General features: G+C 50.6%; 1 protein-coding gene across 1 annotated transcript in view; it reads left to right on the forward strand.

The window, feature by feature from the left end:
• Positions 1 to 12,577, forward strand: part of LOC134352467 (uncharacterized) — a 192,867-nt gene that overhangs the window by 47,944 nt on the left and 132,346 nt on the right. The window contains exon 5 of the mRNA XM_063059744.1: positions 5,142 to 6,065. Coding sequence (XP_062915814.1) covers positions 5,142 to 6,065 — 924 coding nt within the window. The remainder of the gene's footprint in view (positions 1 to 5,141; positions 6,066 to 12,577) is intronic.

Below are 12,577 nucleotides of genomic sequence, written 5' to 3' on the forward strand. Positions count from 1 at the left end.
CGTGGTCTGGCAGTGCGACTTCGGCCAGGGTTAACCAACTGCAGAGGGCGCGGTCACCGGCCGCCTCCCGGAACCACCGCGGGCGTTCGGGTGACCCGGCGCGGTCGAACACCCGGACTGAGTTTCAGATCAGGATTACGCGCAGTTTGGAAGGGAACCTGCTGTCGGCGACTGACTTTCAGGAGCGTCTTGCCTCTGTTCCTCCTGATGAAAAGGCACAAACAGAGTGCCGGAGGAACTCCGCGGGTCAGGCGGAGGGAAATAGACTGTCGACTTTTCGAGCCGAGCCCCTTCAGCAGGACCGGAAAGGAAGGTGGCAGAGGCCAGAATAAAATGGGGTGAGGGTGGGAGAAGGACAAGCTGGCGGGTCACAAGGTGTCCCGATGAGGGAGAAGCCTGGGGGGGGGGGGTTGATATCAGAAGCTGGGAGGTGAGAGGTGGAAGAAAGGGAAATCAGATAGGAGAGGATCGTGGACCGTGAAATAAAGGGAAGGAGGAGGGGAACCAGAGGGAGTTGACGGGAAGGCTACGAACGGCGAGGAGAAAGGGCGAGAGGGCCACCAGAATGTGGAAAAACAAAACATAACAAAGGAGCGGAGTGGGTTGTTACCGGAAATGAGAGAAATCGATGTTAACAGGGCATTATCAGACGGAATGTGATGTGTTTCTCCTCCATCCTGCGTGAGACCTCATTGTGGCGGTAGGGGAATGGGAGGTCGAATTGAAACGGCGGCCACCGGCAAATGAAGGCTGTTGGCGGCGGACAGCGCGAAGGTGCCCGAGGAAGCGGACCCGGTCTGTATCAGCTCTCGCCCATGAAGAGAAGGCAGCAGCGGGAGCACCGGATAGAATAAATGACAACGACAGACTCGCTGCGTGCCTTGGAAATCAGATGCGCCGCCGCCACACTCTGCCGGTGGCGAACACAATGATGGTTTGGGGATAGTGAATGGGGCGTTTCGAATTGTCGTAGATATCCTTGAGCTTTGTGAGAGTTAGAGCTACACGCATCCAGACACGAAGAGAATATTCCACCAAACTCCTGATCTGTGTGAAACGTAGATGCTGCCCGACCCGCGAAGTTCCCCGATACCTTGCCTGAAGATCCACCGAGATCCCATCTCCAAATCTCCCCTCCCCCACACACACCTCCCACTAACCCTCTCCTCTACTGCAGTCCACCGCTCCCTCTCCTATCAGATTCTATCATCTTTGTTTTTGACACTAATCCCACTCCCCCCCCGCCCACCTTATCCGAACACTCCCTCCTGTCGCTGCCCCGCTTGCTACACCTCTGTCCTCCACCTTTTCTATACACTGGCGATCTCCCCTATATCTTTCAGTCCAGATAAAAGGCCTCGGAACGAAACGGCATTCATTCCCAGAGGTGCTCTGTGACCCGCTGAGGCTCTCCGGCAACACACACGAAGTGGTGCCGGAAGTCGGGCAACATCTGTGGAAATGTATAAACAGTCGATTTTTTCAGCCGAGACTCTTCTTCAGGACTGGAAAGGAAGGTGGGGGGGGCAAGACGCCAGAATAAAAAGGTGGGGGAGGGGGAAGAGGACCAGGTAGGTATGGGTGAAACCAGGAAGGTGGGAAAGGTCGAGGGCTGGAGAAGAAGGACTCTGACAGGAAAGAATAGTAGACTATAGGAGAAAGGGAAGGAGTAGGGGAACAAGGGGAAGATGATAGGCAGGCGAAAGGAGGCATGACTGGGGAATAGAGGAAGATGGAAGGGGGAGGGTTTGTTTTTACCGAAAGGAGAAATCTACGTTCATGCTATCCCGTTGGAGGCTACCCAGACGGAATATAAGGCGGTGGTCCTCCACCCAGAGAATGGTCTCATTGTGGCAGAAGAGGAGGCTACGGATCGATGTGTGAGGAAGGCAAATGTAATGTTGGCATTCGTTTCAAGAGGTCTAGAATACAAGAGCAAGGATGTGATGCTGAGATTTTATAAGTCACTGGCGAGGCCTCACCTTGAGTATTGTGAACAGTTTTGGGCTCCTCATCTAAGAAAAGATGTGCTGGCACTGGAGAGGTTCAGAGGAGGTTCACAAGGGTGATTCCAGGTGTTATCATACGAGGAATGTTTGATAACTCTGGGTCCGTACTCGCTGGAATTTACAAGGATGACGGGGGATCTCATTGAAACCTTCCGAATATTGAAAGGCCAAGACAGAGTAGGTGTGGAAAGGATGTTTCCCATGGTGGGGGAGTCTAGGACAAGAGGGCACAGCCTCAGGGTAGAGGGGGTCCATTTAAAGTAGAGATGTGGAGAAATTTCTTTAGTCTGAAGGTGGTGAAATTGTGGAATTTATTACCACAGGCAGCCGTGGAGGCCGGGTCGTTGGGTGTATTTAAGGCAGAGCTTGATAGGTTCCTGACAGGACACGGCATCAAAGGTTGCGGGGAGAAGGCCGGGGAGCGGGGCTGAGGGGGAGGGGGACCGGATCAGCCATGATTAAACGGTGGAGCAGACTCGATAGGCCAAATGGCCTAATTCTGCTCCTATGTCTTATGATCTTATGGTGTTATGTCGGAACGGGAATGGAAATCGGAATTAAAATGGTTGGCCATCAGGAAATTCCGCTTTTGGCGGATGAAGTGGACGTGCGCGACAAAATGGTCCCCAGTTTACGACGGGTCTCGTCAATGTCGAGGAGGCCGCATCGGGAGCACCGGATGCAATAGCCGATCTCAGCAGATTCACAGGTGAAGTGTTGCCTCGCCTGGAAGGGCAGTTTGGGGCCCTGAATGGTGACGAGGGAAGAGGTGAATGGGCGTTTAGGCTGCTTGCAGGGATAAGTGCCCGGAAGATGACCTGTGGGGAGGGTCGAATGGACAGACAGTGGAATCAGGGAGGGAGCGATCCCTGCGGAAAGCGGGATTGAGGATCTGTCTGATGGTGGGATCCCTTTCAGACGGCGGAAGTTGCGGAGGAGGACGTGTTGGATGTGAAAGCTCATGGGGGGGAGGGGAGGGCTCCAACATGTTACGTCACAAATGGTGGCAGGATTTGGGGGTCACGTGATAAGTAATTCACGGAACAGGCATAAAACATCAAAAGTACGGATTAGAGAGAGAGAGAGAAACAGAGGTACATTCCAGAGTAACGCACAAAATGCAAGGGGCCAGGCAGTGTCTTCGGAGGAGAATAAGCAGTCGACGTTTCGGCCTAGACCTTCACCAGGATCCTAGAAGGGTGAGCCGAGAGGACGCTGGAGTGGAGCAGAAACGCTGAAGGGAAAGGAAGCTGCACTTAACGCAGGATGCTGACGCAAGCCAAACCGACCATGCTGGAGATGTTGAGAAACGCACATAAAATGCTGGAGGAACTCGGCAGGTCAGGCCGCATCTACAGAGGTGAGTAATCTAACTGGGCTGCCTGGCCTGTGTCCGCACCATACGTACTTTATAATGTGGGGTGTTTCACAAAGAATTCATTTGTTATAATACGGGAGAAATAAACTCCACCTATGGCCAAAAGCCCAGTGCGATTGGCAGCCTTAGCATGGGCAGAAACGTGCGGATTCCTGGTCTCTCTCTGGGGTGTTGCTTCAATATTCCACGTCGATATTATCAGGCTTTCGCTCTCTCCCTCCTCAGTGTGAACTCTATGGTGCGGCAGCATCTTGGACACTTTCCCACCCCTGCAGCAGGCGAATAACCTCTCCCTTTGTTGGCGTGCCACCAGCTGGAATGACCGAGTGAACCTCTTCGCATAATCGGGCAGGTGAGAAACCGCTCACCTGACTGGAGGTTCTGGTCAGATTATTGACGCGCTTAAAACATTTCCCGTGGTCGGAGTACAGAAAAAGAGTTCACGCACACAAAACGCTGGAGGAACTCAGCAGGCCAGGCTGCATTTAAGGAGGGAACTTCATCAGTGTCGAGTTTCTCCAGTGTTTTGTGTTTGACTCCTGATGAAGGATCTGGGCCCGAAACGTCGACTATTTATCAATTTCCATAGATGCTGCCTGACCTGCTGAGTTCCTCCAGCATTTTGTATGTGTTGCTTTGTGTATGTTTCTTCGGATTCTAACATCTACAGTTTCTCCTGTTCAGTTCATTACCGTAGAATGTCGTGGGAGGTTAATTCTGCGAACTCCTTCTCAGACCCCGGCACGACGGAAGCGGGAGGATGATTGTGACACCGGGCCACACAGGGGACAGTTTTGCCTTGCCTGGTGGAGAGAGGCCTGGATACTGGTGAGGTCGCGGTCCGTCAGATTGTTTTGGGGGTGCTCGATTGTGAGATGGAGGACGGCCATTCACTCAACGGCGGAGAATGTTTTGCCGCCAGTTAGCAGACCAAGCCAGTTAACGAAGGTGGTCATAACTAGGTGTCTGACGACTCTCCAGTTCCTGGTGAGCCGCTCGTTGGAGCGCAAGAACTGATGCACCAATGCCGCGGTCGCCGCACTGTCACTCCCAGAATGTACCGCTGCGCCTGACCGGTTGAGACTTGGGCGAGCAGTCAAGTATGCACAGTACCTTGTTCACACCGGAGACAAATAAGCGACTTCACAGCTTGATATAAGTTGACTCTGGTGACCCAGACTCCTCAAAATAAAACGATTAACTGCACTTGCCAATTAATCACATTGAGCCGCCCACACAGTTCCCTGAATCAACATGGGGTTTTATTTAAAGGGGAGTTAATTAAAGCCCTTTTTTTCCAGATCTCAGACCCAAATACTTTAACAGCTATTACCTACAAGATTTGGAAATCAGGATTGTCGGAACTGCCTGAGACAGTAAATTCGGTCTACAGAATGGTACGGACAAAATGCCAATGGCCTCTAATTTACCCACAATCCCCGGGCATCAGAAAGCGCTCTGCTTACCACCGTCCCACCGACGCGCCTGCGTGACACCCCCTCCCACCCCCCGCCCCAGGCACGTACTGCATCACGGGTGCGACAAGTCAGCCAGACCTCACTGACGGTGGATCGGTGTACCGGGGCTGCCCCGTGGATTCGCTCCGGGATTCACCGTCGGGGCTGATCGGGTGCAAGGTCCCCACCTGCCGCCGTGTCCCCGAGAATCTCCATCAGGGCTGCGGAGCGACCCATACTCGCTGTGTGACTCGGAAAGAATTCATTGATATATCTCGCATCTCGGGAACAATGAACCCCTATCGGTGCGCTGATTGCGGGAAACGCTTCAAACGATCCAGCGATTTGATCAAACACCAGCGGGTTCACACTGGAGAGACGCCGTTCATCTGCTCCGAGTGCGGGAAAGGATTCAATCAGTCCTCCAACCTGCTAACGCATCAGCGGGTTCACACCGGGGAAAAGCCGTTCATCTGCTTGGAGTGTGGGAGGGGATTCAGTCAGTCGTCTTCCTTGCTGACGCACCATCGGGTTCACACCGGGGAGAGGCCGTTCATCTGCTTGGAGTGTGGGAGGGGGTTCGCTGAGTCGGTGAATCTGACCAGGCACCAGCAAGTCCATACCAGGGAGAAGCCATTCACCTGCTCCGAGTGCGGCAAGGAATTCGCCGGGTCCGCCAATCTGATTAGACACCAGCGGGTTCACACCGGGGAGAGGCCCTTCATCTGCCCCGAGTGCGGGAAGGGGTTCACTGAGTCAGCCAATCTCACCCGACACCAGCGAGTTCACAGCAGGAAGAAACCGCTTACCTGCTCCAAGTGCGGGAAGGGATTCTCTCGGTCATCCGAACTGGTGATGCATAAGCGAATTCACAGCGGGGAGTGGCCGTTCACCTGCTCTGAGTGTGGGAAAGGATTCCACTGGTCGTCCCACCTGCGGATACACCAGCGGGTTCACACTGGCGAGAGGCCCTTCACCTGCTCCGAGTGCGGGAAGGGATTTGCCGAGTCGGCTAAACTGACGCGGCACCAGCGAGTTCACACCGGGCAGAGGCTCTTCACCTGCTCCGACTGCGGGAAGGAATTTACCGAGTCATCCAGCCTGCTGACGCACCGGCGGGTTCACACCGGGGAGAGGCCCTTCACCTGCTCCGAGTGCGGGAAGGGATTCAGTTGCTCGTCCAACCTGCTGAGACACCAGCGAGCTCATCAGAGAGAGAAAGTTTAAAATCCGCCTGGTGTGGAATGTTACTGGGGTCACTGTTCGGTTCTGCGCTCATTGCCGCCGCTCATCACACTGATCACCGGCCACAGCTCTGCCACTCTATAACTGTGCTGGAGTTTAATATTCTCGATCTGAAGCAGTTCTGTTTGAAACTCTTTGTCTGGCAGCCTTTTGGTGCCTCCCGAGTGCAGTATATAGAGCGTACGGTGCAAAGACCAGCCATTCAGTCCAGCGGGGAAAACACGGCGACCTCCCCTCCCGCCACTGTCTCTGCTCCGCAGCAGCCGCCTCGCAGATCACCCTGCCGGAGCATCCTCGTCTCTTTCTCCCCTCTCTGTTCATGGAGCTTCCACTTCCAGGTATCTGTGCTGTTCACCGCAGCCACCTTCCGAGGACTGGGGCCTGCTTTGTGTCAATGTCGGGGAGGTACCGGGTGGTGGGGGAGGGGAGGAGTTTAATTTTTTGATTTACAAAAATTGTAGGGATTGGACGAAAGCAGGTCGGTGCCCTGTCAAAGACATTCCGAATCCCTGTAACCGTGAGTTTTTACGGACGTTTAGTTGTTTTGGCAGAAGTGAAATAAAGTGTTATGAAGTTAATTTGACCGAATGGCAATACATATCGGGACAGGATGCCTTGGGAAAGGTGCTAATGCCACGTTAATCCACCTCGACAGAACATTAAACAACGAGTGTTGACATGAGAGGTAATGATTTCAGTTACTCCAAAGAGTCCAGAATGATTCTCAAAGAATAGAGAACAGGAAATTTAATACCACTAACTAAGCGGGGGGGGGGGGGGGGAGAGAGAAGGGACGCCCGAGATTTGTAGAGGAGAAAGTCCATCAGTAAGCTATTCGCCACATGGCAACTGTACAATACGTACACGATTGTCTGGATTTATGAAAGGGAAATCACATCCAACAAACCAGTTGGAATTTAATGAGAAACAGGAGTTGAAAAGGTAATGGGTGAAACCAGTGGTCATTGGGGAATTTTACACCAACTTTCATGAGGTACCACACAAGGGGTTCACAAATAGTCCAAGGATTGGGGCTAATACATATATCCCCATGGATTATGGATTGATTACTGGATAGAAATGGAACAGGAATAAATAGGGCACTCGGGTCGGGAGGCTGTGACGTGGGATGTTACAGGGATCGGGGTCGGGCTCCCGGCTGCTCACGGGCAGTTTGGAGGAGCCCAATATAACATATCCGGGTCTGCTGACAGGGCAACGCTGGGCGAGGGAGACAGTTGTGAGGAAGACGCGGAGGGGCTTCAGGGTGGATACGGAGGTGCCGTGCGTGGGCAAAGCAACCGCAGTCAAAATGTCCGGTGGAAAACCATCTTACAGAGCAGAAAAGGGCTCTTCCGCACAAGTGGTCCGTGTCAACCAAGATTCCCATCTAAACTAGTCCCACGCTTGGCCCATATCCTTTCCAATCTTTCCTATCTACGTGCCTGTCCAAGTACCTTTTAAATGTTATTAACCACTAAGTGCTTCAACCAGTCCTCTGGCGCCTCTTTCAGTATCTGGACCACAATCTCAGTTGCCCCCCCCCCCCCGCCAATTCTTTTAACCCTAAATCTAGACCCCGGGGGGGGGGGGGGAGTGGATGACTGTGGTCAGTGCTAATAGGATTGGGTTTGTGAAAGAGAAACCATGTCCAACATACCTAACTATACTGTGGGGTCGTCCACTTTGATAGAAATTAATAGGAAAGTCGTTTGAAAATATTGTTGGCTTTTAGAACAAGCTGGGCGTTCTTGCAGATAAATTACACAACTACTGAAAGGAATTCAGAAGGGTTTTATTGAAAAACGATTTGTGGACAAGAGTTTTCTCCGACCGAAATTGTACTGAGCCCTGCTGAGACCAGGTCTGGAATCCTACGAGCAAGCTGGTCTCCTTACCTTGGTTGCTCTGCGGACCAGACCTCGTAGCACTCAGGGGAGGAGCGGAGGCAGTGTAGGAGAGAACAGAGATGCTGCGGGCACACTGGGATCTGTGCTGGGTTTGGAGCCGGCCCCTGCAGGCCAGTTTCCCCGTCGGCGCTGCTCTCCAGTGTTCGCTCGCCGGAAACAAGCTTGATTGCTTTGTCTGCGGATGACCCAGCCCGAGATGGGGAACTGCTACGTGTTTGTTCTTGCGGAAGCATGGCTCCCTGACGACGTCGCATGCACCATGAATCCAGGCCATGTCACACAGGGACCTTTGCTAATATTATTTTGTGACTGTATGTGCTGTGTGCTGAGTGTGACTATACGTCCTGTGTTTTACACCGTGGTCCGGGAAGAATGATGTTTCGTTTAGCCGTGTGGTGCAATGACAATTAAACTTGAAATTGAACTTGAACTCAAGAGGGAGATTCCTCAGTGGATGGAGTGCAACAAAAGTTCACCAGGTTGTCCTACGAAATGACATTAAGCAGACTGGGACCGTTTGCTCAAGGAATGCAAAGTGATTTTATTGAAACACAAAATACTGGTGGGGCTTGACAAGGCAGATGCAGGATGTTTACTCCCTTGCTGAAGTGTCTAGAACTAGGGCTCAATATCTCAAAATAAATATTGAATCTGTACTAATCACCAAACACCCAATTATACATTGATACCTTTGTTTATGCTTCATATACCCTTTGGCTACGTTATTAGGTACACTTCTACAGCTGCTCGTTAATACAGGTATCTGATCAGCCAGTCGTGGCAGCAACTCGTTGTTGATAAACATGCAGACGTGGTCAAGATGTTCAGTTGTTGCTCAACCCGAACATCCGAACATCGGAATGGGGTAGAAATGTCTCTAAGTGACTTTGACCGTGGAATAATTTGTGGTGCCAGACGGGGTGGTTTGAATATCTCAGAAACTGCTGGTCCCCTGGGGTTTTCACGCACAACCGTCTCTAGATTGACAAAGAATGGCGTGAGAAACAAAAAAGCAAACGAACATTCAGTGAGCGGCAGTTCTGTGGGAAGAAAACACCCTGTTCATGAGAGAGGTGAGAGTACAATGGCCAGACGGGTTGAAACTCACAGAAAGGCGACAGTAACTCATACCACACGTTACAACAGTGGTGTGGAGAGGAGCATCTCTAATGCGCAACACGTCAAACCTTGAGGTGGATGGGCTAGAGCAGCAGAAAACCACGGACATACACTCAGTGGCCAGTTTATTAGGTACAGAGAGGTACTGCATTCCCGTCAACACCATTGTCCTGAATTAGGCCATTCAGTCCATCGAGCCCGCTTTACCTTCCAATCATGGGGTCAAAAAAAACTATTCTGCTACGTTGCCCTTTCCCCCGTAACCCTCAGTTCCCGTTTCCCACCCTCAACCCATGAAACAAAAGCCTATCAGTCTCCGTCTTAAATACACCCAGTGGGTTGGCCTCCACAGCTCTCCGCGGCAAGGTACTCCGCACATTCACCTCACTCTCCTCGTCTACACGCTGCATGCAATGTACAGCGGCCGATTAACCCACAAGCTCGCATGTCTTTGGGATGTGGGAGGAAACAGGAGCACTAGGAGGGCATGCAGATCACACCGGTGCTGTAGAACACAAGGACTCCACAATGACACCGCCTGAGTTTGACAATAGACAATAGGTGCAGGAGTAGGCCATTCAGCCCTTCGAGCCAGCACCGCCATTCACTGTGATCATAGCTGATCATCCACAATCAGTACCCCGTTCCTGCCTTCTCCCCATATCCCTTCACTCCGCTATCTTTAAGAGATTTATCTAACTCTTTTTTGAAAGAATCCAGAGAATTGGCCTCCACTGCCCTCTGAGGCAGAGCAGTCCACAGATCCACAACCCTCTGTGTGAAGAAGTTTTTCCTCAACTCCGTTCTAAATGGCCTACCCTTTATTCTTAAAGTGTGGCCTCTGGTTCTGGGCTCCCCCAACATCGGGAACATGTTTCCTGCATCTAGCTTGTCCAATCCCTTAATAATCTTATATGTTTCAATCAGATCCCCTCTCATCCTTCTAAATTCCAGTGTATACAAGCCCAGTCGCCCCAATCTTTCAACATATGACAGCCCCGCCATCCCGGGAATTAACCTCGTGAACCTACGCTGCATTCCCTCAATAGCTGGAATGTCCTTCCTCAAATTTGGAGACCAAAACTGTACACAATACTCCAGGTGTGGTCTCACCAGGGCCCTGTACAACTGCAGAAGGACCTCTTTGCTCCTATACTTAACTCCCCTTGTTATGAAGGGCAACATGCCATTAGCTTTCTTCACTACCTGCTGTACCTGCATGCTTACTTTCAGTGACTGATGAACAAGGACACCTAGATCTTGTTATACTTCCCCTTTTCCTAACTTGACTGCATTCAGATAGTAATCTGCCTTCCTGTTCTGGCCATCGAAGTGGATAACCTCACATTTATCCACATTAAAATGCATTTGCATTTGCGACTTGCACGGCGAGGCAGTGACTACCATCCGCACCAATGAGTCAGCCGTTCAGGGCAGAGGTGAGAAGGACGAAATCCTCACCGAGATGATCCTGAGGTTTTGGAATTCTCTACCCAAAAGAGCTGTGGAGACTCTGTCACTGAGGAGATTCAGAGTAGGCCAAGGTGGATTGTTAAATACGGAATGGCAGGACGTGCAGTTTAGATGCAAGCAGGTGACAATGGGGTGACATTCTGCGGTTCTGGGGTGTCCACCTCCCCAGTGAGGGTGGCCACTAGATGTTCTGCTGCCTGTCGCAAGCGATGCTACTTTCTCACGGGGCAGAGCAAGATCCAACAGGCTATACCCTCACTCTCCTTCTGTTTAGGAGACCATTATTTAGCAGAATGGCTGATATACGCGGGACATCACCGGTAGCACTCTCCACATCGGCCCTCCAGTACAACTTAAACAAAACAAATCCTATGGACTCGCATCTCATGTTCGCAGGATGATTTATTTATTTTTATGAATGTTTTATGTATTTCTAGAGTTTGTCTTCTTTTGCACGTTGGTTGTTGGTCAGTCTTTTCGTGTAGATTTTTATTGATTCCATTGTATGAGAGAGCAACACGTGGACAATATTTTTCTGCTGCGCCAAAACCTTAGGCGTTCTTCGTCCACCCCTGTATCCTAACCTCAGTCCCGCCCATGGGTATATCCTGTTGTTAGCGAAACATTTTGACGAATCCTGCGGAACACACCAATTGAGTCCGGAAAATACTTAAAAATTAGTTTGTCATTCTTTTCTGATTCAGCAGCAGGAAGCATTCACAACAAAGGAGAACTGTGCATGTGTTAAGGGATATTTTAAAAGTACTATAACACACGAAACTTATATATAACAAAACCTATCGACACACAACTTGTGTTCTCAGCATTATTTATTTGTTGTCATTATTATTGATTATATATATTTGCACAGTTTGTCTCCTTCTGCACATTGGTTGTCAGTCTTTGTGTGTAATCTTTCATTGATGGTATTGTATCTCTTTGTCTTACTGTGAATATCTGAAAGAAAATGAATTTCATTGTAATACACGGTGATTGATATATGCGCATTTGATAACAGATTTACTTTGATCTTTGATCCAGTACTTGGACCTCTGAAGTGATGCACTAACTGCTATCGTGCAGCCCTGTTATGAACTTACAACACTAACGGGACAGTGCAACAACATCTGATGCTCGTGGAGACGCCGAACAGCAGCTCAACAATCGACTCACCACGACAGGGGCCAGCAAGAGCAGTCACATCAACAGTGCATTACACCAACAGCGGCCAATGTTGGGTTATACCTTTCATATAACATGGAATGACAACAGTTCATGATCATTAGACGTTTAACTGTTCAGTTAACTGTACGTTTGAATGACAACAAATTTGAACTTGAACTCAAAGAGCAAAAGCAGAGGGAGTGTTAAACAGAATTACGCACAAAATGCCAGAGGAACTCAGCGGATCAGGTGAAGGTATCGACCTAAGATGGTGAGTAAACATTTCCCTCCACAGATGCTGCCCGATCTGTTGAGTTCCTCCGGCGCTTTCTTTGCTGCTCCAGTGTCCGGTGTCCCGAGAGTGGTAAATGGTTCCAGCGGATGGTACGTGTTGGTGATCCACAGGAGATTACTGAATATTGAAAGGCCTCGGTAGCGTGCACGTGGAGAGAGATTAAAATAGTGGGGGAGTCTCGGATAAGAGGGTTCAACATCAGAGTGCAAGAACACCCCTTTATTACAGAGATGAGGAGTAATTTCTTTAGCCAGAGGGTTGTGAATCTGTGGAATTCATTGCCACGGACGGTGGTAGAGGCCAAGTCATTGGGTATATTTGAAGCGGAGTTTGATAGGTTCCTGGTTAGTCAGGGCGTCAGGGGTTACGGGGAGAAAGCAGGAGAATGGGGTTGACAGGGATGATAAATCAGCCGTGATAGAATGGTATATCAGACTCGATGGGGCGAATGGTCTCACTCTCTCCTATGTCTTCTAGTCTTCCGGATGCTGCTCGACCCGCTGAGTCACGTTCGGCATCGGCTAAGG

This window comes from Mobula hypostoma, chromosome 10 (assembly GCF_963921235.1).
Source record: "Mobula hypostoma chromosome 10, sMobHyp1.1, whole genome shotgun sequence".
NCBI classification, from domain to species: Eukaryota; Metazoa; Chordata; class Chondrichthyes; order Myliobatiformes; family Myliobatidae; genus Mobula; species Mobula hypostoma.